Here is a 26915-nt window from a genome sequence, read left to right as displayed (position 1 = left end):
ATAACTAGACAAATAAAAAGGATTCAGGATTAAGTATCCAGAAAGCCTCATGCTCCAAAATTGCTGTCATTCTTTCCTACAATGGCAATTTCATACAATTAAAAGGGAGCCATTATCAGCAAAAGTCTGAGAACAGTTACTTGATGTTCACTGAGAAATTTTCAAATGGACAGTTAGAGGCCATAACAAATTAGTTGTTTTCTCATTCCTGTCCTATCAATTTCCCAAGCTTCCTTGATATAAGCTGTAGAGCTTCATTAGAATAAGCGAGAGCTGTGTTCTGATCACTACTGAAACCCCACTCAGCGATACGGACACAAAGGCTGGAGATCTGTTAACTACAAAAAAATAAAGGATTTAAAAACTATTCATAATCTTATCTAACTTCTCACTTTTAAAAAGTAATATTAACCAAGGAATATGCCCTGGAAATCTGAGGAGGAATTAAAACATTTAAGCTGACATCAAATATGATATTTTATGTTTATGGGCCACAGAGACAATTGAGTATAATGACATGTTGCTTTCAACATCGAGTCCTAAACTCAACTCAAATATGTGAAGAATACAATCCAAGGTGAATATCTAGTATCTGCAGAAAAAAGAAACTGTCAAGAAAAAAGGAAATTGTGTTCTAAGCACCAATATTTAATTTGTGCTTCTCTTAAAAAGTATTAAATACTCAGAAAGAATTTGTCACATCTTGAGAAGTTCAATTAATTATTTCCCCATAATTCTAGATTTTCCTCTCCTACTTAGAACTACCTACTCTCACTGCTGTTGTCGACGTTGAGTCACTTCGTCATGCCTAACTCTTTTGCGACCCCGTGGACTGTAGCCCTCCAGGCTCCTCTGTCCATGGGATTCTCCAGGTAAGAATACTGGAGTGGGTTGCCATTTCCTCCTCCAGGGAATCTTCCCATCTACTATCACTGCACACTACTGAAAGGTTTTAAAGCAAAATCAATTTTATGTAAACTGTTAAAAATAAGAAGAAGAAATAATACAACACAAGTACATAAGACGTCTATAAGGCAGACAGCACTCCGACAGGGACAGCAAGCTGGCAGTCACTCCAAGAGCTCTACACTGTGCCCTCTCCCTCCCAAAAGTCATCATCACCCTGATACTTAGCATAAATCACCTCTTTGCATTTAAAAAAAAAAAAAAGGTTTTATCATCCAAATATGTATTTCCTAGATACCACAGTTTAGTCTTGTGCATTTTAAAAATATGATATCCCCAGTTCAGGGTCAATGCATGATACAGGATGCTTCGGTGCTGGTGTGCGGGGATGACCCAGAGGGAGGATAAGGAAAGGAGGGAGGTGGGAGGGGGGTTCAGAAAGGGGAACTCATATACACCCGGGGCGGATTCATGTCAATGTATGGTAAAACCAACTAATACAATATTGTAAAATGATTAGCCTCCAATAATAAAAAAAAGATGAATGTAAAATAAATAAATAAATAAATTATTGTCAAGTAAAGATAAAAAAAAATAAATAAAAATATGATATCCTATTTTTTTTTTTAACTATAGGCTCCTCTTCTATCCCCCCTTCACTTAAAATTTATCTGCGAAAAAATCTAGGCCATGTACCCTGCAGAGTTTTTCCCTGGAAACTGGAATTTCTGCCTGCACACCTGGGACAGTTCCACATACTACTCTGTCCTCTGTTTCCTGTTTATATCCTTTTAGCAAGATTAAGAACAGCATCTGCAAATTATAGAAGGCTGAGCGTGTCTGCTTGTTCCTCTTTTTATTAAATCTCAGTGGTTGTCTGCTGGGGGTTGCAAACGGTGCTCTTCTCTATCTCCTGTTTTCACTTCGTAGCTGGAATACTTTTATAAAGAAACACCACTCCTCATATATGACTTTGTTTATGCAGGTGTACAATTCATATAGAAAGGGCAAAAATTGTTTCCTATTATTAGTTTATAAAATCATAAATTGGTTTCCTATCATTTTCCAAGTGACCACTTTTCAAAAATATCATCATGAACTCATTTAGGTCATGGATTTAAAAACATTTGGAAGCTTTCATTCTTTTGTAACTATCGTGACTATTTCTGAAGCTCAAACTGTCTTCTTTGATAACCTTTAGGAATTTCTTCAAGTTGGCTGCTGAGTCTTTTTGACATGACTCAACTAGTCTTTACTAACTTCTCTGCTATTTTATATGTTCTACGCTCATTCTTGTATGTTTCATGCCACAGATCTGGAATCTGCTGTTACTCCAAGGCCCTGAAATTTTGTGTGCATGTGAGCAATGATATTTCAAGAGACAGTTTTGCATACACCCATATATAAAATAGCTCTTGAGTTCATTTTGATACTTCCAATTCAAACTCCAGACTATCAAGTTTTTACTTAACCTGTATTACGTCTGTATCTTCTTTCTTGCCCTACTAAAATCTTGATGGTCAAAGACAAAGGGGATTATAGAATTAAAATATGCCATAAATACCCAACTGTTCTATTGTATATTACACACATACCAGTCTCTGAATAACAGTACTAAAATCATCCCCAATATGATCAATGAAAGCATTCAAATAATTTTAAATATGCTTTTCCACTATTCCTCCTTTTTAAAAAACAGTTGTACTGTTTACTTTGTCAGTTACACTGTACTAAGCCCTCATGAAGTTTTAGTTATACAGATAACTGTATATTTAACATTTACCACCAGTCCTTAGAGTTATGTCTCTCTAGCCATTTTAGTTTTCAGAAGCTCATTTTCTTGTATATTTCTCAGAAAGAGATCAGCAGAACATACTCCTCAAGTTCTTGCATGTTACTAACAGTTTGTGTATGTCCTTTAGTATACAGAGGCCAGTTTTGCTGTATATAAAATTTTAGCATATTCTTTCTCAAGTGTCTTAAATGTTACTCCAACTCCAGTTCCAGCATTAAAGCACTGTTATCAAAAAGTGCTGATAACCTAATTTTACTCATATGTCACATTCTTTTTTTTTTTTAAAGATGTCCCCAATTTTTTTTTATTTTTCTCCTTTTCTTTAAAGGCCAGTAATTTGCTAGTTTCCCTTGATACTGCTCATTCTGGGTCCATGTTCTTCGATAAGCACTCCAGTCATTTAATATGTAGTTTCAAATCATTTAATTTCAGGGAAGTTTCTTGAATTATGGGTTTTAACGTTTGTTTTATTCCCTTGTTTTGGTTTTCCTCATCAGAGACTGTTATTGATACAGCAATTTTCTTTCCTACCTTCAATACATGACACTTTTCTCTTGAATCTGTCTTTGAATGAATGAATGAAAGTCACTCAGTCGTGTCCGACTCTTTGCGACTCCATGGATAGTCCATGGAATTCTCCAGGCCAGAATACTGGAGTGGGTAGCCTTTCCCTTCGCCAGGGGATCTTCCCAACCCAGGGATCGAACCCAGGTCTCCCGCATTGCGGGCAGATTCTTTACCAGCTGAGCTACAAGGGAAGCCCTTATCTCTTCCTTTCTTTGCAATTTACAATTTTTCCTCTATACACATTGTTTCTACTCTGTGCCGCTGAGGTTTAGTCTAAAGTCATATCCGACTTTTTGTGACCCCCATGGACTTTAGCCCACCAGGCTCCTCTGCCCATGGGATTTTCCAGGCAAGAATACGGCATTATATGTTGTGTTTGAGTTCCTACTAGTTTGAAAAGTGAAAGTTGCTCAGTTGGGTCTGACTCTTTGTGACCCCATGGATTATAGCCCACCAGGCTCCTCTGTCCATGGAATTCTTCAGGCAAGAATAGTGGAGTGGTTAGCCATTCCCTTTTCCAGGGGATCTTCCTGACCCAGGGATCGAACTCCAGTCTCCCACATTGTAGGCAGATTCTTTATTGTCTGAACCACCAGGGAAGCCCTCCTTCTGGTTTAGTCTTTTGTTATTTCTTTTTACTTTATTTCTGAGTTTTTTCCAATTCTGATTTATTCATGTCTTTGTATTTTTAATGTTCTTTTTAGCTTGTTTTGAAATTCCAGGTTTCATTTTGATGTTCTCTCATGTGTTTTCCTCGTCTGTAGATAGGCTTCTTCTACTCTTCATTCTTTCTTTTTCTCACAATAACTTTGTATGGGATTTAACCTTGGTATTTTTCTATTAATCAATTGTTTAATCTTATTTAAATGTTTTTATTGTGAAACATAACACACAGAGAAAAGTGTGTGGAATATAAATATACAGCTTATTATTACAAAGCAAACACTATCTTAAGCATCGCTCGAGATTAAGAACTAGAATATCTCACTTCCCTCTCCCAATCAAAACCATCCTCATTCCCTGAGAAGTGATAACAACTATCAGGACTTTTACATAAGCCTCCCCTCACCTATTAAAAAAAAAGTTTTTCTATCTAGATAAGCATCCTTAGACACTACTGTTTAGTTTTACCTGTTCTTGAGTATCACTAAATGGAATCATGTAAGTTATACTCCTGTTTCTGACTTCTTTCTACTTGTTCAATTCATCTACTACATTGTGCACAACTATAGTTTGCTTTTTTTAAATTTTTTGATGTGGATGACTTTTAAAGTCTTTATTGAATTTGTTACAATATTGATTCTGTTTTATGTTTATGGTTTTGGGGACATGAGGCATGTAGGATCTTAGTTCCCTGACCAGGGATCAAACCTGCATCCCTGCATTGGAAGGTAGGCCACTGGACCACCAGGGAAGGCCCCAATAGTTTGTTTTCACAGCTGTGTAATACTCTAAACATAAGAATATATTGCAGTTCACTTTCCCCTCTTGCCTGGAGAAGGAAATGGCAACCCACTCCAGTATTCTTGCCTGGAAAATCCCATGGATAGAGGAACCTGGTAGGCTACGGTCCATGGGGTCGCAAAGAGTCAGACACAACTGAGTGACTTCACTTTTCCCTTCCCATTTTGGGCTTCTCTTGTGGCTCAGCTGGAAAAGAATCCGCCTGCAATGTGAGGGACCTGGGTTTGATCCCTGGGTTGGGAAGATCCCGTGGAGAAAGGAAAGGCTACCCACTCCAGTATTCTGGCCTGAGGAATTCCAAGGACTCTCCATGGGGTCACAAAGAGTCAGACATGACTGAGCGACGTTTACTCACTGCCCCATTCTAGTGCTGATGGCCAGTTAGGGGATAATACCTGGGACATTTCTGGGGGATATTCTGGGACACATCTTTTGGTGAACATGCATGTACAGTTGACTCTCTGTATCCAAGAACTTCACATCAGTGAATTCAACCAACCAGGGATTGAAAATGTTCAGGAAAAAAAATTTCAAAAAGCAAAACCTGAATCAACAGCATACTATTTACACAGCATTTACATTGTTTTAGGTGATATAAGCAATCTAAAGAAGATATAAATTATACAACGGGATGTGTGTAGGTTATATACAAATACTATGCCATTTTATCCGGGCTTCCCAGGTGGCGCCAGTGGTAAAGAACGTGGCTGCGAATGCAGCAGACGTAAGAGACTCAGGTTCAATCCCGGGGTCAGGAAGATCCCCTGGAGGAGGGCATGGCAACGCAATCCAGTATTCTTGCCTGAAAAATCCCACGGACAGACGAGCCGAGCAGGCTACAGTCCATGGGGTCGCAAAGAGTTAGACACTTCACGCCATTTTATGAAAGGGACTTGAGCACCCATGGATTTTGGCATCCAAGGAGGTCCTTGAACAAATATGAGGTTGGTATACTGAGGGATGACAATATTTCTGTCTACAAAGTACAGTCATTTTTTGTTAGGCTGTCACAGGGCAATTTATATTCATAATTAGTAGAATAGCCAAATTATTTTCCAAACTAGGTATACTAATTATGCTTTAACCAGCAGGATATGATATTTCTCTCTTTCTCCCATCCTCCCTCTCTCTTTTCCTTTCTTCCATTTACTTATTAATTCACATTTACCAGCAATCTATGGATAGGCACTGGGTATCTGCCTTAAGTCTGTTTGAGCTGCTATAACAACACAGACTGAGGACCTTATAAACAACAAGAATGTACTCTCACAGTTCTGGAGGCTGGAAGGTCAGGGTGCCAGCCCCTAGGTGTGTGCCGAGCCCCGTTCCTGGTTCGCAGCCTGTGCCTTCTGTGTCCTCACACGGTAGAAGGGCTCAGGAGCTCTGCTGGCCTCTTTCATAAGGGCTTTAATGTCATTCGCGAGTGCTCCACCCTCATGACCTAACCACTTCCCAAAGGCCTCAATACTATCACTATGGGCATCAGGACTTCAAAACATTAATTTCAGAGGAGCACAAACAGTCAGACCACAACAGTATCCAAAGGTGAATTAAGAGGAATCAGATGTGCATTTCCTGGGAGTCCTCTCCATCTCCCATTTCTTCCCCCTAGCCACTAGCAACCGCTTTCTGTCTCTAAGGTTTGCCTCGTCTGGACACAATATAAATGGAATCATACAAAATGTGAACTTTTCTGTCTGGATTCTTTCACTTAGCATTATGTTTTGAAGGTTTATCTATGTTGCGTCATGAATCAGAATTTCATTCCTTTTGATGGCTGAATAGCATTCCCTTGGATACACCACATTTTGTTTTTCCATTCATTAGGTGATAGACATTAGGAGGTTTCCGTTTCTTTGACTATTATGAATACTGATGTTGCAAATGAACATTTGTATATAAGTTTTTGCTTGAAAATAGATTTTCGTTTCTCTCATGTATACACCTAGGAATGGAACTGCTGGATCACAGGTAATTCTAAGTTTAATACAGAATTAAGAATTTTAAGAAACTGCCAAATTGTTTTCCACTGTGGCTGCATCATTTTACATTCCCACTAGCACTATATAAGGGTTTCAATTTCTTTACATCCTTGCCAACATTGTTATTTTCCATTTTTTAATAGCCATCCTAGTAGGTCTGGTTTTTTTTTTAAACTGAAATATAGTTGATTTACAATGTTGTGTTAATTTCAGGTATTCAGGGTTTTGTGGGGTTTTTGCATACTATATTCCATTATAAGTTATTATAAGATATTAGGTATAATTCCCTGTGCTATACAGTAAATCCTTGTTGCTTATGTATTTTATGTATAGCAGTCAGTATCTATTAATTCCAGTCTTAATTTGTCCCTCCCCACCTCTTCCCGTTTGTTTTCTATGTCTTTGACTCTATTTCTGTTTTATATACAGATTCATTTGTATTGTATTTTTTTAGATTTCATATATAAATGATATCATATAGTACTTATCTTTCTCTGACTTATTTCACTAAGCATAATTTCTTTAGGTCCATCCATGTTGTTACAAATAGCAATATTTCGTTATTTTCTATGGCTAGTAATATGCATTTTGTGTGTGGGGGGGTGTATATACAAATACATAAACACATACACACATAAATACCACATCTCCTTAAGTCAATCATTCACTGTGGTTTTGATTTGCATTTCCCTAATGACGAATGATGTTAAACACTTTTTCATGGGCTTACTGCCCATTTTTAGATTTTCTTTGAAGAAATGTCTACTCAAGTCCTTTGCTAATTTTTTAACTGGGTTGTCTTTTTGTTGTTGAGCTGTTAAGAGTTCTTTACATATTCTGTATACTATATCCTTATTAGATAAATGATTGTACATATTTGCTCTCATTCTGTGTGTTGTCTTTTTACTTTCTTGATAGTATCCTTTGATGCACAAAAGTTTTAAATTTAATGAAGTCCAATTTATCTAATTTTTTTCTCCTTTTACTTGCACTCTTGGTGTCATATCTAAGAATCTATTGCCAAATCCAGTGTATGAAGATTTACTGCCATGTTTTCTTATGAGTTTTATGGTTTTAGCTCTTATACTTAGGTCTTTGACCCAGCTTGAATTAGTTTTCATATATGATATGAGACAGGGGTCCAACTTCATCCTTTTATATGTGGATATCTAGTTGCCTTAGTACCATTCACTGAAAAGACTATTCTTTCCCCTGTTTAACTGTCTTGTCACCCTACTCAAAAATCAACTGGTCGTAGATATACTGGTTTACTTCTGGATATTCAATTCTATTTCATTGATCTATATATCTAACTTTATGAAATTTTTGCTTTTAATACATATATATATTTTATTGTAGTTCTTTGTTTTTTTTTTTTCTATTTTAAGACCAAAAACATTTTGGGGGTAAAGCCAATCCAGTACCACTGTTTTGACTTCTGTTTCATAACTAAGTTTTAAAATTGAGAAGTGTGAGTCCTCCAATTTTGTCCTCTTTTGCCAAGATTGTTTGGCAACTTGGGGTCCCATGAAATTCCGCATGATTTTAGGTTCCACTTGCCCATTTATGCAAAAAAGAAAAAGGCAGCTGCTATTCTGATAAGATTGCACTGATTCTGTAGATATGAGTTCTACCATCTTTAAACAGCATTTTGGCTGTTGCATGTCTTATATATATTTTTAAGAACTAGCTTATCAATTTCTACCAAACTGCAAACCTCAGTCCATTTCATTTGCCCATGGTCTTCCTCCCTGAAAGCTTTCCTCCATTTGTTACACAGGATGTCCACAAAACTAATTCATATATTAAACCATTAACATTAAGGGTTAATGTTTCCTTCTACCTTAGAAAATCTCCTTAGAAGAGCAAGCTGAAATCGCAATGAATGTAATTTCTCTCAGCTTTCAAGAAAAAGTAATCCACAATATACAAATTTTTTAATTCATGAAAATAATAATCTTCCTAATCACAAGATAAATTGTCTTACCTGTATAGCAAAAGTACCAACTCCACCTGAAGCGCCCAGGATTAAAACACTGCAACGCAAAAGAACCTATCATGAAGATATTAAGCCAACATAACTGAATAAACAAACAAGATGTTTTCAACATGTAACTGGCTCAAAGATAATCCCCAAAGCAAACATTCAGCTTCCCAAGATTCTATTACACAAGGTTTTTATTTTGATTTCACCAAGAATCCATAAATGCTTAAAGTTAGACATACTATGAACTCTTTACCAAGAATACAAAATATCAAATATACCAATGATTTGTATTTTTAAAAGCAGCTCAGATGGTTGTTGGTAACATTTGCCTTATAATTTTTCTAGGCTTAAATTACTATAGCTTTCTCTCTAAGAGCAAGCTATGGGGTCCTTTTCCATGTGCTACAGAATATTCAGTTGCTCTCTAAGAAAAATCACATTCCTGACCACATTCTTGCCAAAGTGGAATAAACGTCTTTTGTTCAGATACGTCCCATCACGCTCACCAGCTTTCAAACAGGGAAACCAATCTTATCTTCAGTTTGGTTTCCTGTTAAAGCAGATGAATCTGTGTTGTCACTGCAAACACGCTTGTGCTCCAGGTTTTCACTGTGTGTGCTCACTGTGTGCAGTCTTCCTGCCTCTCCAGATCAAGGGTGTGCAGCCTGGGGTTTGTGGATGAGTGCCGCTGAGGACTGTGAGGCTGTGACACTGTGAACTGACTCAAATAACATGCAAAATCTGGTGAGATCACGCCTAAGTGCATTGGGGAGAAGAGGGATCCATCAGACTTATCACCAAGTTCCCAAAGAAGGCATGATGCAAAAGAGACTCACTAGTCAAGAATCACTGCTTTACATATTCTTACATTTCATTCTTGAATTAGACTAGCGCTCCAGTGAACTGCCTCCCTGTGACTGCAGAGATTCAAGTCCTCAGAAAACTGTACTGAATTGCACTTTGGTGTTCTGTTACAGTCTAGGCTGAGAAACATTACAGAAAGTTACTATTTGATATCCGATACTGCATTGGCTAAGGAGATACTGTTGAAAGAATTCATGAGAATTGTGGAGTGCCATGTGGAGTGCCCACGGGAAAAAAAAATTTTTTTCTGAAGACTAAGTTGTGGCAGTAGCTGTGCTTCTATCATCCGTCACTGCAAACGCTGTAACTGCAGGCTGTGGGTCCCTCTCTGACTCAGCGGCTGGAAAGTGCAGGGAACTCTGTCACCTACCTTACGCAGGGACACCCGATCTTGGAACAGACACTGTGTTTATAATCTTAACTCTACTTTCATTTTATTTTTTTCTCTCTTACCCAAATCACAGAAGGCTGTCACCCTATGGATCTTAGAAGTTACTAGTAATATTTTTCAGTCAGCTATTCCTTTTGAAATTAACACCATCAAATGTAATTAAGACAAGTCTCTCTGGAAACGATCCTCTTTTTAGAAGAGGTACTTTTAATTTCACAGAATTATAAATTGTAAAGAATAAAAAAAAACTTGAAAGATACACTCTTCCAAAAATCCTTCAATTCACACATTTAATAGCCTTAATGCTTCCTAAATGGGGGGCGGGCAGGGGGAACATCTGCTTCACAGATACATCCAACAGTTAGTTCATCCATGGAATATTTTTACTCTCTTATTTTGGATATATAGGTTTGGTCAAACTCTCATTTAAGTTCTTCACAATCTTATCTTTTTGCAACTCTGATTTCCTCTCAACTACTTCTACAACAGACTCTCCACCTGAGCCTTCCCGGTCCCCTCACATGTATCCCAAGTTCCATGCATGTTGGTCCATGTCTGAAGCTCTCAAATGCCTTCACTGTCTGCTGAGATCCCCCTATCCTCAAAGGCTCACAGTCTGTGAACAATACCTGTTTGTCTGAACAATACCTCAGAGACAGCCCTGAGCCTGATATCCACGCTGCGCGTTTGGCATGCTGTTAACTTTCATTCACACGCTTGCTGCCCAAGCCATTCTGCAAGCCTCAAGGACAGAGACCTTATATATACCCAGCACCAGTCCTACCACCCTCGGTGTAGTAGATGCCTGATCCATGTTGCTTGACTTTAAAATCATCGGACTTCCCTGGTGGTCCAGAGGTTAAGAATCTGCCTGACAATGCAGGGGACACAGGTTCGATCCCTGGTCCAGGAAGATTCCACATATCATGGGGCAATTAAGCCTGTGTGCTGCAGCTACTGAGCCTGCGCTCCAGAGTGAGAAGCTTGTGAACTGCAACTAGAGAGTAGCCTCCACTCTCCACAACCAGAGAAAACCCACGCTCAGCCATGAAAACCCAGCACAGCCAAAAATAAAAATATAAATTATTTTTAAAAAATCATTTAAATCAGCATTATATCTGACAATTAACAACAACTGCTACTACCCTAAATGTGGGAGTCACCTGGCTATTTGAAAAACTGCATTAAAGTTTCTTCCAATAAAGAAAAGCTTGAAATGAATTTCCAGTTCTCTCCCTAAAAACACTGGATTAAGAGGATACCAAATACAATGGCTTCCCTTGTGGTTCAGCTGGTAAGGAATCTGCCTGCAATGCTGGACACCTGGGTTTGATCCCTGGGTTGGGAAGATACCCTGGAGAAGGAAAAGGCTACCTACTCCAGTATTCTGGCCTGGAGAATTCCACAGACTGTAGAGACCATGGGGTCACAAAGAGTTGGGACACGACTGAGCGACTTACACACACACACACACAAATATAATAGCTGCTCAGGGATCCAATGGCCGGTCACATCTCCAGCTTCATTGCTGTTAGATCATAGCTTCTCCCCATATCTCTTAATCCAAAACAGTCTCACTCCTCCATACAAAAAAGCAAAACTGTGTTTCTCAGCAGTGCTTGGTGGAAGAGGGTGTGGTTCTGTTAGCAGCTTCAGTTCCTGATGCTGCCACTTGATGGCGCCCATGAGCACAGAACAGGCAAGAAACAAACCCAATGAGTGCTACAGACCAATGGTCTGTGTGTGAAGCAGCCCTGGGGACACATCATTCTCTGGGCCTGCAAGCTCCATGTTTTGTGCAGGCTTAACCAGGGCCTGTACTTTTCTTCAAACAAGGAAAGTCCCCAGATTGGACAGCAGGCAAATATATTTTCAAGCCAACAATAAGTCAGCTAGTACTCTGTGGTTTGAAGCCCTATGACTGAACAAACTCTTCTTGTACTCTTCAAAGCACTTTCAATAAAAAGGGAAAATCCTGCTGTCCCTTACCCCCAGCGGCCCTTCACTTCAGTGCTATAGAGTAGGAGTACTTTTCACCCAGCTGCAGAAATAGTCACAAGATACATGCAGACTTCAGCGGCAGTAAGAGTCACAAGATAACATTCAGACTTCACTGAAGCAGAAGCCTATTTGTCATGGTGAAGAAATGTGTGCTGTATTGCTTGCTGGTTTATAAACAGCAAGTACCCAGGAAATACTCTTTGCAAAAAGCACTATAATTCAAAATTGCCAATAATTTTAATCACATTCCTCTCTTACTAAGTCCATATGCCCAGTTTCTTTTGAAGTCAGTGGGAACTGAACTGTGGCAGATATAAAAATATGGGGGAAGAAAATATGAATAATTATTAAGCTGCTAATGCATTTTAAACCCTAGATTCTCATTTTCCTGTGTCATTTCTGCCCATCTTTCCGCTCTCCCTAAACAAACGTTAAGGCACTAAGGCAATGCTGACTTCTTTACCATGACCAAGTCACTCTGTATTCAGCATCTGGGCACTTCAGGCCTCTACAGTCACATTTTCAGTATCACAATCTTATGAGACATGGCATCAACACCCTAATCACCTTACAAGTAAAAAATATATGAAACACACTACAAAACAGCAGGCGATCCAGAAGTAGGGAATTGCCTTTCAAATTTCCATATTCTGGCTAAGCCCCAGAAGTCTTCAAATGCCAGGGCGGGGTATCTAGAGACCTGCGGTCAAGTCCCAGCGCTCTCATTAACTGAATCTCTAGGCCTCAGATGCATCTGCAATGAAACGATAATCACAGAGGTGTGCTCCAGGAGTTAATGAATAAGAACTGGCATTTTCAATCTAATTTAAGCTTATATTTAGTTTCTTTGCCTTTCTAACATATATGACCGTCACAATTGCTCTCCCCAGACCACATACTTGTAATGGAAATAAAAATAGAAGTCACATCCCAAGAGCAGAGTGCCCTTCATTAAGTCCTAATGGCTCGGAAACAGAGCTGATTTAAATATGGCTAAATCTTCCATCCGTAGAAACAAGTGGTCTTTAAAAAAATAAGGATGAGGCTGAAAACACATAAACTCTTTTTAGTTTCACCCAGAACTCTTAAATCTGGGGCGGGGGGCGTGGAATGGATGAAAGAAAGCACATCATAATATGCTAAATTTAGTCCCTTAAGTAAGTGAGAAACAACCTGAATAAGGGAAAAACAGCTAGGAGACGAATCAACCAAGCGACCAAGACAGTCGGGGTTTGTGTGTCCCCTCCTTCCAAGCCTCCCTAATTCATGCAGACATTCCCCAACTTACAGAAGAGTTCATGTGTAAATTAGCTGTTTGGAACTTTAAACACGTTTTCCCATGAAAACAAAGCTACTTATACATCTTGGCAAGATGCCCAGGGTAGCCCTTTAAAAAGGTTTAGTTAACCCATAACGGACCAAAAACCTCACACACAGGATAACAATGGTATTGTGAGACGTGTATTCAGAATTTCAACCTGTGGTACTGGGAACACAGCGCCCCAAACAGGACAGGCATTGGGAACCATCCCAAGACACTGATTCCTTCCATCTGCTGCAAAACAGAGGGAGTAAGAAGGAGGGAAGGATCGTTTGGGATGGCGACATGAGAATGGATGAGAGAAGCAGCATGGCCAGAGGAGGATCTTCCCTGGAACTAACAGGGTTCAGGACATGCCACCCCCAAACACAGCACCTTGGCAGACTGAATATTTTAAGCTGAAGGAATGTGAGAAACAGCAAATGTGGGAAGGACTCTCTGACCTTCTTCTATGAAGCTGGTCACAAGACCCTCGGTAGAGGTGTGTGCCCTGTGCCTGGGGGAAAAGAACTTCTGATTTCCAAGACCAGACGAAGCGGGGAGCCAGAACAAACCGGCCTTGCGGACTTTTCTCAGTTTACTGCATGCAGCACGTATATTTGTCCTAAACATTCTCTCACAACTCTCTCCGCTGCAAAGGTGGCACAAAAATGTTCAGGTGCAAAAATCGAAACAGCCTTATACAGAGAGCAAACGGGTCTCAGTAATTACCAGGTTCAGTCCCTGGGTCAGGCAGATCCCCTGGAGAAGGAAATGGCAACCCACTCCAATATTCTCGCCTGGAGAATTCCATGGACAGGAGTCTGGTGGGCTACAGTCCATCGGGTTGCAAAGAATTGGACACCACTGAGTGACTAACACTTGCCCTTTCAATGGAACAAAAGAATGCAGAAATAACTCTTATCAGGCAAGAAAGGTAACAATAGCAAGAAAGTGAAAGTGAAGTTGCTCAGTCCTGTCCGACTCTTTGCAATCCCATGGACTGTAGCCCACCAGGCTCCTCCATCCATGCAATTTTCTAGGCAAGAATACTGGAGTGGGTTGCCATTGCCTTCTCCAGGGGATCTTCCCAACACAGGGATTGAACCCCGGTCTCCCCCATTGTGGGCAGACGCTTTTCCATCTGAGCCACCAGGGAATCCCATGGAACAATAGCAAAGATAATGTCAATTGTTGTTGTTTACAATGTCAAAGGTAAAGACTCCCAGTTGTTTCAGTGATAAAGATTAGCCTGAAGAGCTTAACTAGCAAATCAACTGGAACCTTGACACAGGATGAGACGGCTGGATGGCATCAGTGACGCAATGGACATGAGGTTGATTAAGCTCTGGGAGTTGGTGATGGACAGGGAAGCCTGGCATTCTGCAGTCCGCAGGGTCACAAAGAGTTGCACACGACCGAGCGACTGCACTGAAGGAATGATACCATCGACCTTTCCTGGCTCTTGTGATTGTAACCAATTAAAGCTTCCACGGCCAAGTCCCTACGTGAACATGCATATTACCTTAGCTTAAAACTTTTCCAATTTTGTTTGTGATCAGCTCAGCTCAGTTCAGTTGCTCAGTCTTGTCTGACTCTTTGCAAACCCATGGACTGCAGCATGACAGGCAGGCCTCTCTGTCCATCACCAACTCCTGCAGTTCATTGAAACTCATGTCCATTTGAGTCGGTGATGCCATCCAACCATCTCATCCTCTGTCATCCCCTTCTTCTCCTGCCTTCAATCTTTCCCAGCATCAGGGTCTTTTCAACTGAGTCAGCTCTTTGCATCAGGTGGCCAAAGTATTGGAGTTTCAGCTTCAACATCAGTCCTTCTAATCAACACTCAAGACTGATCTTCTTTAGGATGGATTGGTTGGATCTCCTTGCAGTCCAAGGGACTCTCAAGAGTCTTCTCCAACACCACAGTTCAAAAGCATCAACTCTTCAGAGCTTAGCTTTCTTTATAGTCCAACGCTCACATCCATACATGACCAATGGAAAAACCACAGCCTTGACTAGACAGACCTTTGTTGGCAAAGGAATGTCTCTACTTTTTAATATGCTGTCTAGGTTGGTCATAATTTCCTTCAAAGGAGTAAGCGTCTTTTAATTTCATGGCTCCAGTCACCATCTAGTGATTTTGGAGCCCAAGAAAAACAAAGTCTGTCACTGTTTCCACTGTTTCCCCATCTATTTGCCATGAAATGATGGGACCAGATGCCATGATCTTAGTTTTCTGAATGTTGAGCTTCAAGCCAACCTTTTCACTCTCCTCTTTCACTTTCATCAAGAGGCTCTTTAGGTCCTCTTCACATCTGCATATCTGAGGTTATTGATATTTCTCCCAGCAATCTTGATTCCAGCTTGTGCTTCCTCCAGCCCAGCGTTTCTCATGATGTACTCTGCATATAAGTTAAATAAGCAGGGTGACAGTATACAGCCTTGACATATTCCTTTCCCTATCTGGAACCAGTCTGTTGTTACATGTCCAGTTCTAACTGTTGCTTCCTGATCTGCATACAGATTTCTCAAGAGGCAGGTCAGGTGGTCTGGTATTCCCATCTCTTTAGGAATTTTCCACAGTTTATTGTGATCCACACAGTCAGAGGCTTTGGCATAGTCAATAAAGCAGAAATAGGTGTTTTCCTGGAACTCTCTTGCTTTTTCCATGATCCAGCGGATGTTGGCAATTTGATCTCTGATTCCTCTGCCTTTTCTAAAACCTGCTTGAACATCTGGAAGTTCACAGTCCACATATTGTTGAAGTCTGGCCTGGAGAATTTTGAGCATTACTTTACTAGCGTGTGAGAAGAGTGCAATTGTGCGGTAGCTTGAGCATTCTTTGGCATTTCCTTTCTTTCGGATTGGAATGAAGACTGACCTTTTCCAGTCCTGTGGCCACTGCTGAGTTTTCCAAATTCGCTGACATATTGAGTGCAGCACTTTCACAGCATCATCTTTCAGGATTTGAAATAGCTCAATTGGAATTCCATCACCTCCACTAGCTTTGTTCCCAGAGACTTCCTAAGGCCCACTTGACTTCACATTCCAGATTATCTGGCTCTAGGTGAGTGATCACACCATCGTGATTATCTGGGTCATGAAGATCTTCTTTGTATCGTTTTTCTATGTATTCTTAATATCTTCTGCTTCTGTTAGGTCCATACCAATTCTGTCCTTCATTGAGCCCATCTTTGCATGAAATGTTCCCTTGGTATCAATTTTCTTGAAGAGATCTCTAGTTGTTCCCATTCCGCTGTTTTCCTCTATTTGTTTGCACTGATCACTGAGGAAGGTTTTATCTCTCCTTGCTATTCTTGGGAACTCTGCATTCAGATGCTTACATCTTTCCTTTTCTCCTTTGCTTTTCGCATCTCTTCTTTTCACAGCTATTTTTAAGGCCTCTTCAGACAGCCATTTTGCTTTTATGCATTTCTTTTTCTTGGGGATGATCTTGATCACTGTCTCCTGTACAATGTCACAAACCTCCGTCCATAGTTCATCAGGCACTCTATCTATCAGATCTAGTCCCTTGAATCTATTTCTCACTTCCACTGTATAATCATAAGGGATTTTATTTAGGTCATATCTGAATGGTCTAGTGGTTTTCCCTACTTTCTTCAATTTAAGTCTGAATTCAGCAATAAGGAGTTCATGATCTGAGACACAGTCAGCTCCTGATCTTGTTTTTGCTGACTGTATAGAATTTCTCCACCTTTGGCTGCAAAGAATATAATCACTCTGATTTTGGTATTGACCATCTGGTGATGGCCAGGTGTAGAGTCTTCTCTTGTGTTGTTGGAAGAGGGTATTTGCTATGACCAGTGTGTTCTCTTGGCAAAACTCTATTAGCCTTTGCCCTGCTTCATTCCGTGTTCCAAGGACAAATTTGCCTGTTACTCCAGTGTTTCTTGACGTCCTACTTTTGCATTCTAGTCCCCTATAGTGAAAAGGACATCTTTTTTGGGTGTTAGTTCCAAAAGGTCTTGTAGATCTTCATAGAACCGTTCAACTTCACCTTCTTCAGCATTACTGCTTGGGTCATAGACTTGGTGATATTAAATGCTTTGCCTTGGAAATGAACAGAGATCATTCTGTCATTTTTGAGATTGCATCCGAGTACTGCATTTTGGACTCTTTTGTTAACTATGATGGCTATTCCATTTCTTCTAAGGGATTCTTGCCCACAGTAGTAGATATAATGGTCATCTGAGTTAAATTCACCCATTCCAGAGCTTTAAGACATCATTTTAGCCTGAATTCTAAGCTAACTCCTTGAGTAACTCATTCTTCCCGGGGGCATCTCTTATGTATACATGAGGCACACGTGTTAATAACTTTCTGTTTGTTTTTCTCTTGTTAATCTTTTATTACAGAAGCCTCAGTAGAAAACTCAGAAGGGTATAGGGAAAATTATTTTTCTTCCCCTACTAACCACAATCGGTTAAAACTGCTGTCTCTTTCCACTCCTACCTTCCCCTCCATTATATCAATACTTCCTCTCTGGCCAGATGACACTACATTTGATTTGAAAAAACACAACTGCTTTGGGTTCAGTGGGAAATACTGACGTGGTGCACAGTAATTTCTGAGTTGAGTTATTACAGGCTGCTCTGGTTTAAGAATGCCTTCCAAGAATAGTCGTACTTCCCACTACGTCAACACAAGGTATCATGGCATTTTATTATGGTAAGACTGTCATGGTACCTAGCAATGGATTATACGAGCAGTGAAGGAGAAACATACTGTTCATGGGGTTCTCAAGACAAGAATACTGAAGTGGTTTGCCAGTCCCTTCTCCAGTGGACCACATTCTGTCAGTAAAGGTCAGAAATGGTATGGACGTGACAGAAGCAGACAATATTAAGAAGACACGGCAAGAATACACAAAAGAATTGTACAAAAAAAATTTTCATGACCGGATGGTGTGATCACTCACCTAGAGTCAGACATCCTGGAATGTGAAGTCAAGTGGGCCATAGGAAGCATCACTACGAACAAAGCTAGTGGAGGTGATGGAATTCCAGTTGACCTATTTCAAATCCTAAAGGATGATGCTGTGAAAGTGCTGCACTCAATATGTCAGCAAATTTGGAAAACTCAGCAGTGGCCACAGGACTGGAAACGGTCAGTTTTCATTCCAATTCCAAAGAAAGGAAATGCCAAAGAATGCTCAAATTACCGCACAATTGCATTCATCTCACATGCTAGGAAAGTAATGCTCAAAATTCTCCAAGCCAGGCTTCAGCAATACATAAACCGTGAGCTTCCAGATGTTCAAGCTGGTTTTAGAAAAGGCAGAGGAACTAGAGATCAAATTGCCAATATCCGCTGGATCATGGAAAAAGCAAGAGAGTTCCAGAAAAACATCTATTTCTGCTATTGACTATGCCAAAGCCTTTGACTGTGTGGATCACAATAAACTGTGGAAAATTCTGAAAGAGATGGAAATACCAGACCACCTGACCTGCCTCTTGAGAAACCTGTATGCAGGTCAGGAAGCAACAGTTAGAACTGGACATGAAACAACAGACTGGTTCCAAATAAGGCAAGGGTACGTCAAGGCTGTATCTTGTCACCTTGCTTATTTAACTTATATGCAGAGTACATCATGAGAAACGCTGGGCTAGATTAAGCACAAGCTGGAATCAAAATTGCCAGAAGAAATATCAATAACCTCAGACATGCGGATGATACCACCCTTATGGCAGAAAGCGAAGAAGAACTAAAGAGCCTCTTGATGAAAGTGAAAGAGGAGAGTGAAAAAGCTGGCTAAAAGCTCAACGTTCAGAAAACTAAAATCATGACATCTGGTCCCATCACTTCATGGGAAATAGATGGGGAAACAGTGGAAACAGTGGCTGACTTTATTTTTTTGGGCTCCAAAATCACTGCAGATGATGACTGGAGCCATGAAATTAAAAGACGCTTACTCCTTTGAAGGAAATTATGACCAACCTAGACAGCACATTAAAAAGCAGAGATGTTACTTTGCCAACAACGGTCCGTCTAGTCAAGGCTATGGTTTTTCCAGTGGTCACATATGGATCTGAGAGTTGGACTATAAACAAAGCTGAGAGCCGAAGAGTTGAACTGTGGTGCTGGAGAAGACTTTTGAAGAGTCTCTTGGACTGCAAGGAGATCCAACCAGTCCATCCTAAAGGAGATCAATCCTGGGTGTTCATTGAAAGGACTGATGCTAAAGCTGAAGCTCCAATACTTTGGCCGCCTGATGCAGAGAACCGACTCATTAGAAAAGACCCTGATGCTGGGAAAAATTGAGGGCAGGAGGAGGAGGAGGTGACAGATGATGAGATTGTTGGATAGTATCACTGACTCAAAGGACAGAAGTTTGAGCAAACTGCAAGAGATGGTGAAGGACAGGGAAGACTGGTGTGCTGCAGTCCATGGGATAGCAAAGAGTCAGACACGACTGAGTGACTGAACAAGAACTCACATTCTGAGATGGCCTACACTGTCTGTGGAGTGTGTTTCTCTTTAAATAAACCCACTTCTTAGCTATCACTTTGTCTCTCACTGAATTCTTTCTGCAATGAGACATCAAGAACCTAGGCTTCATTGAGTGCTGAAACCAGGTATGTGATCTCAGTTGGAAGACTGTGAGTTCACGTCCCAATCTGAGGTGATGGTGTTAACAGGAATGGCTAGTCTCATAGGGAGACCACTGCCCACACACACACCCAGTTTCCACGGTGCCACTTCTAAGTCTGCACAAGTGTCACTTGTGCCCAATTCCCTCAGGAAGAGAGCTCTCACTGCTTGTGAGGCGCTGCACTTCCCAAGCCATGGATTGTTTTCCCTTGAATAAAGGACATCACACTTGCTACTAAACTGTATTATTTCTGTCATTTAACACCACTCTGGGGCTTCCCTGGTAGCTCAGCTGGTAAAGAATCTGCAATGCAGGAGACCCCGGTTCGATTCCTGGGTCAGGAAGATCTGCTGGAGAAGGGATAGGCTATCCACTCCAGTATTCTTGGGCTGCCCTGGTGACTCAGCTGGTAAAGAATCTGCCTGCAATGTGGGAGACCTGGGTTCGACCCCTGGGTTGGGAAGATCCCCTGGAGAAGGGAACAGCTACCCACTCCAGGGTTCTGGCCTGGAGAATTCCATGGCCCATGAGGGCACAAAGAGTTGGACACAACTGAGCAGCTTTCACTTTCACAGGGAAGATATGAGGCTGCAGAGGATGAGATGGTTAGATAGCATCACCGACTCAATGGACATGAATTTGAGCAAACTCCAGGATACTGGAGGACAGAGGAGCCTCGTGTGCTATACAGTCCATGAGGTCACAGAGAGTCGGACATGACTTAGTGACCCAACAACAACAGTTAATGAAGGCTGTCAATCAAAATGTATTTTGGGCTTATTCAGTGCACAAGAAACGTGAAACGCCCTGGAATTTTACAGCTCATAAAGAAAGTTGGAAGACATTTTTCCAATTCTGACAACAATCCTAAATTTTACATGACATGGACAATAAGGGAGAGCACAGCGGTGGGAGAGGAGCTGGGCTGGTGAACAATACCAAGTTTGGCTTATGGAAAGTCAGTTAGCTGACAGCAGGCATACAGAAGGAGGGTCAGGGTGGTAGTCAGTAAGTCTTGTTTTGCACAAGTTGAGTTTCAGCTACAAAGGGAGCATCTAACTGAATGGGACTGAGTAGAGAGACTGGAGTTAGAAACAGGGATCTGCAAATCACCAAAACAGAAAAAGAAGCTGGGAGCAGATGAGAGAAGCCTGGGAGACAGAGGAGGGGACGACCAGAAAACAGTAATGGTTAAACGGCTGCGGGAGAAAAACGGGAGCCTTTAAGAAAGACAAGAACTGGTTGAAAAGACAAGAAGAAAACTAAAGGTGTCTAATGTCCCTGAAACCACGGAAAAAGTGAGCATAATGAAAGTGGTTTACAGTGCTGGAGACTTCAGAGGTCAAACTGGAAGAAATGAAAAGTACTGTTGGGTTGACAGATCGGTCAGCTGTGACCCATGAAAACACCTGCAGCGGCTTGGCCAGGCTGGAATTGAGGTTCCAGTGTGTCACAAGAGAGCTTTCTAGGTGGCAGGGAGCGGGGAGGGAGTGGGTGGTAACTATCTGTAAACCACCAATGGTTAGGTAAGAGTTTTCTACTGATTCCTTTGGCTGAGCCCTCAGAGCTCCCTGGAATAAAGGTCAAGGGTGGACGCTTGACCCATCACTGCACACTGGCCAGGCCAGAGCTGCACCCTTCCTTCTCCACTTCCTCCCAACCCCAGGAGTTCTTCAAGCAGGTACACTTTCTCCTTCCCCTGTCTGCTCTCCCCCGTACAACCCAGTCAGGTGCAAATGCAAACCCCAAAGTCCCCAGGGGTGCGTGGTGGGAGTGGATAGGAGGGTGAATGACAGGCAGGTAACGGCAGCAGAAAGGAGGAGGCTGGTGTGATTACTGGTATAGGCATATGGGGGGGAAATCCAGTGTTTTACATTTCAGCCTAACTCTATAAACAGAATTAACCAGACACCTAATTTACACTTCCATGACAAAATTTTACTGTCTTAAAGTTTAATCACAAAAAAGAAACAGGGAAGAGCATTCCTAAAGCCACTGCATTGACTTTCAGGTAAACACAGTTTAGAAGTGACATTTATTTTGTGGAGGAGGAGGAGTTCGATTTCTAACACTTCTAATTCTGCTGTCAAACAGAGCGAAGTATAACTTTCCAGCAAGAGATGTATTTCAGGCAGAGCATGACACTACTGATAAATATAACCACCTGATAGAACCCTTTCTGAAAAATACCTGGTGTAACCACTTTTTAAAAAAATTCTATTCATCTTGAGAAATCTAAGTTATCTATGGCTTCCTACTGAGTAAGTCATGAAGAAACTACGGATGGGCTGATAACAAGGAAATCATTTCATGTGACTTCTCTAGTGATACCAAAGAGTGGGCAAAAATGACACATAACATCAATATTAAGTTGTTCCCTGGGTTCACTGATGCTCAGTTGTGGCAAAAATATGACAGAACAAAAAAAGAAAAGCAAAACACCATCGAGGCCTTAGAAAGCTTTGTCTTAGTTTCAAAAAGCTGTATATTACAAAGAAATCCTGTAAAAATCTTCCCAGGTGGGTGCTTTTGTCATTGTTAGTTTTAGGGTGTTTTTTTTTTCAATCAGCTAGTTAGAAAAACACTGTTGGTGCTGGATGACAAACACTGACTTCAGTTCAGTTCAGTTCAGTCGCTCAGTGGTGTCCAACTCTTTGCGACCCCATGAATCACAACATGCCAGTCCTCCCTGTCCATCACCAACTCCCGGAGTTCACTCAAACTCATGTCCATCGAGTCAGTGATGCCATCCAGCCATCCCATTCTCTGTCGTCCCCGTCTCCTCCCACCCCAATCCCTCCTAGCATCAGACTCTTTTGCAGTGAGTCAACTCGTCGCATGACTTCCTTTGGTGCAAACTGAAGACTACCTTAAATGTCAATAGCTAAGAGTAAAGGAATAATTATTGCTTGCTGGTGCTGCTGCTAAGTCACTTTACTCATGTCCGACTCTGTGTGACCCCATAGACAGCAGCCTACGAGGCTCCCCTGTCCCTGGGATTCTCCAGGCAAGAACACTGGAGTGGGTTGCCATAATTATTGCTTAGAGAAGCCATAATATGCTCCACCAATCACAAAGGATAGTCAAACTGAAAAAAGTCACTTTGGACACTGGAACCTCTGGGTTTACGTTAGTAAAACCCCACTACAACAGTAATCTCTTCATGTAGAAGTATTTTCACAGTATTTTAAGGCGCTCACATCTTCCATGTGATTCTCACAAGCAATTAGTCGGAGAGGGAGGCATTATTACCATCATGTGCAGTAATCTCAGTAAACTGAAATTTCCTAGAGCACCAAGGACCAGGTTCCCATTGCCACTCACAGAAGAGGCATTCTGAGCCACTGCACAGGTGGGAATGCGACAGAAGTTCATGATGAGAGCCGGCGAGCCTCTTTACAGTGGGTTTTGCTCCAGGGTGGTTAACACATGGCTAAATCAGTGTGCACAGACTCAACGTAACGTTTAAATCCCTTTTATAAGGTATAAAACTTTCCAGTTCTCAAAGCCCACCCAACAACCTACACTGTCCTATTCTCAGTACCTTGGTGGAAACAGCAAAGGCCATAAAATGCATGCATGTGGGCAGCTGATTAGTTAGTAGCACAGAGAGGAACCCAGGCCTCTACTTGCCCAGTTCCAAGCCATTATTGCTTAAACAGAAGACAATATAATACCCACAAAAAAAACGATCAACTGGGACAAGAGGAGACAGCTAGCTCAAAAAAAAAAAAAGGTATGCCCAAAGAGCCCGAACCAGCAAAGGAATGAGAGCTCTCTACCCAGAGTGGTCACACGGGCATAGAAATCTGAATACTTTTTAAGGAAAAACAAAGCAAAGAATCAATGTCACTGCAGAGCCTACAATAATAATAAATGTCTAAAAATCCTGCCTATGATTTTTCCAAGGTTGTTAACCGAGACAAACCATTAGAAAGATCTACACGGTCAAACTAATTTAAACAAAGTGTTGGGCCAAAATGGCAACTTTAAGAATGATAAGCCCCAAAAGCTTAAAAATTAAACAGGGTTGACCTTTTGAATAAATATTTGCCTTCAATTCTACAATGAAGGATAGCACCTCATTAGATGAACAGCCTTTACACTGCTTTCAGAAAAACAGCTATTAAGCTTTCACTAAACTTAAAGGTAAAGTGCAATGTTTCATAACAACAGGAGTGGAGAATGACACAGAACTTCAATTCTTTTTCCAGCACAACCTTTAGTAATCAGGAAACAAAATTCCACCTGCAACCCTCTGCTTCACCACACTGATGGCTCTAGTTTTCTTACCAAATAATAAAATCATCAATTATCTCTACGCTGCCAACTCTGTGAAACACAAAGAATACAGTAGTCACACTGTTAATAACAGCACCACCAGGTAATGGGTGCCTTTGGACTACAACCTGTGCCACTGATTTTGTGTCACCTCACTGAACTCCTAAAATAAAACTCACAAAGAAGTGCCCAAGTGGGCTAGAAAGTTCTTGAATATGAACTCAAGAACATCTAAAGCATCGTTGCTGAATTTTTGCAAACCCAACAAACACATCTGCAAGCTCTGGAAGCACTAGAACTGCCTAAAGGAGCCTGAGAGAGCACAGAGCCTAAGAGAACACAATAGTATTCAAGGGCTTTGTATCTGTTTTTCATAGAAACCTGCGAGTGGGAGATCAACTCCTAGCAAACGTAGGAAAAAAACACCGGTACCTCACAATCATTCTTCAAAAACCACAAGTAAGTCATTCTTAATGTTTTCAGGAATCTGATGAAAGCTATGGATCTTTTTCCCAGAGACTCACATATAAAAATTTTGCATCATTTTAGAAGGCTTAGACTCCTAACATCCATCTATTTTTTTAAATTCTCAACTGATTGAGCTAAGACTCAACAGAATGAGATTAAAAAAAAAAAGAAACGGACACAAGAGTTCTTTAGAAATTGTTTGAAACGTTAGCATAATTCTGCTCCTCTAAGTGAGCCTAGTTTTAATGCTTCTGACAAATCTTCTGCAAAGACTTCACCAAGGTAAAGAAGGGAGTTTTAGGTGCTACCACTGACGCTCACCGTTTTCCTGTGCAATTCTTGTCGTTCAGGCCACCAACCTTGTTTATGGCAGACCACGCTGTGAGAGCCACATACGGCAGAGAGGCAGCTTGAGTATGAGTGAGTGATCTGGGCTTGTGAGAGACCTAGATTTGAGGACAACAGTCAAAAATAAGCAGTGACGTTTGAACCTATGAACACAATTAAGTACACATAACATTCTCCCAGGTTCAGTGATTATCATAAACCCTGCTGCTGCTGCTGCTAAGTCACTTCAGTCGTGTCCGACTCTGTGTGACCCCTTAGACGGAAGCCCATCAGGCTCCCCCGTCCCTGGGATCCTCCAGGCAAGAACACTGGAGTGGGTTGCCATTTCCTCCTCCAATGTGTGAAAGTGAAAAGTGAAAGTGAAGTCGCTCAGTCGTGTCTGACCCATAGCGACCCCACGGACTGCAGCCTACTAGGCTCCTCCATCCATGGGATTTTCTAGGCAAGAGTACTGGAGTGGCATGCCATTGCCTTCTCCGATCATAAACCCTCCTCCTCCTCCTCCTAAGTCGCTTCAGTCGTGTCCGACTCTGTGCGACCCCATAGACGATAGCCCACCAGGCTCCCCCGTCCCTGGGATTCTCCAGGCAAGAACACTGGAGTGGGTTGCCATTTCCTTCTCCAATGTGTGAAAGTGAAAAGTGAAAGTAAAGTCGCTCAGTCGTGTCCAACCCCTAGCGACCCCACGGACTGCAGTCCTTAGTGACCCCACGGACTGCAGCTCCTCCATCCATGGGATTTTCTAGGCAAGAGTACTGGAGTGGCTTGCCATTGCCTTCTCCGATCATAAACCCTACTCTAAGACTATTCCTAAGGAATTTCTCCAAATGATTCAATCTGCCAAGCAGAAGGTCATTAAGATTTTATAGGTTACATTATTGGATACAGCTGTTTAATTCTTCACAAAAAGACCACATTCAACAATCCCATTAGTCCTAACTTTGGCCAGAAACAAATCCAAATACACCTTGAGCCCTCATAAAGACATTCTAATTTGTTTCTGTGATTAGGTGTTTCCTTTACTCCCACTCAGTGGGTAAATAATCCACCTGCAATGCAGGAGACACAAGGGATGCAGGTTAGATCCCTGGGTCGGGAAGATCCCCTGGAGGAGGAAAACAGCAACTCACTCCAGTGTTCTTGCGTGGAAAATCCCATGGACAGAGGAGCCTGGCGGGTTATAGTACACGGGGTCACAAAGAGTAGGGCACAACTGAACATATAGTACAATCTTTCCAGACTTTTCTAATCTAGTAATACCCCTCTCCCCTTCCTGCTCTCCCTTCTGCAGCCAATTTCCTTAATATTAACCCCTTTCTTTATAATTAAACTGTCAGGCCTCCTGACTGCATTTGATTAGACTCCTGTTTTGAAAGTTATTTGAAACAGCTTGATACGTCCAATGGTTTCATTTACGATGAATCAGTAGGCTCCATTTGGTATATTTGGTTTCAACAATTTACACTGAGGATAAAACCAAAGAACTCAGCAGGGTTTCCAGATCTCACAAATCCCTGCTCCAAAGATACAGATAACCGCTCTGGCAGGCAGCACTATTTAAATGACATCCAATTCATTTTTTAATATTTTTAAAAATTCCTATTCTCTCAGTTCTGAAACCACCCATAAAACTTGAACCTGATCTCAAGGGGAAAAAACACCACCAACTGTATCAGAGACAGCTGTCAGTCTCTGTGTCTACTTTCCAACAGCATTTCAGCATAGGACTGGCGAGTTACCTCATTCCCACTGACGACAACAAATTCTGACAGAGTGCCTTGTTTCCAGGGAGGAACTGCAGCCCAGACCTGAAACACACACAGTGTTCATTAGAAACACATATTTTTAAAACAAAGCTAAGCATGACAGTGTTTCCCAATACATACCCCACACCCTGTGAGAAAAACCACAAGTCCACAACCCAACAAACAAAAGTTATTTTCAC

General features: G+C 41.3%; 1 protein-coding gene across 1 annotated transcript in view; it reads right to left on the bottom strand.

The window, feature by feature from the left end:
- The window catches only part of RTN4IP1 (reticulon 4 interacting protein 1), a 54015-nt gene that overhangs the window by 17443 nt on the left and 9657 nt on the right, over nucleotides 1–26915 (bottom strand). The window contains exons 3-5 of the mRNA XM_055433333.2: nucleotides 26710–26778; nucleotides 24944–25068; nucleotides 8702–8750 (exon numbers count right to left, since the gene is read on the bottom strand). Of these exons, the coding sequence (XP_055289308.1) occupies nucleotides 8702–8750; nucleotides 24944–25068; nucleotides 26710–26778 (243 nt within the window). The remainder of the gene's footprint in view (nucleotides 1–8701; nucleotides 8751–24943; nucleotides 25069–26709; nucleotides 26779–26915) is intronic.

This window comes from Moschus berezovskii, chromosome 10 (genome assembly GCF_049115385.1).
Source record: "Moschus berezovskii isolate FMDL1 chromosome 10, NW_MosBer_1.0, whole genome shotgun sequence".
Taxonomy (NCBI): domain Eukaryota; kingdom Metazoa; phylum Chordata; class Mammalia; order Artiodactyla; family Moschidae; genus Moschus; species Moschus berezovskii.
The sequence above is the reverse complement of the archived record's forward strand: the minus strand, read 5'-3'. Positions and strand labels throughout refer to the sequence as shown.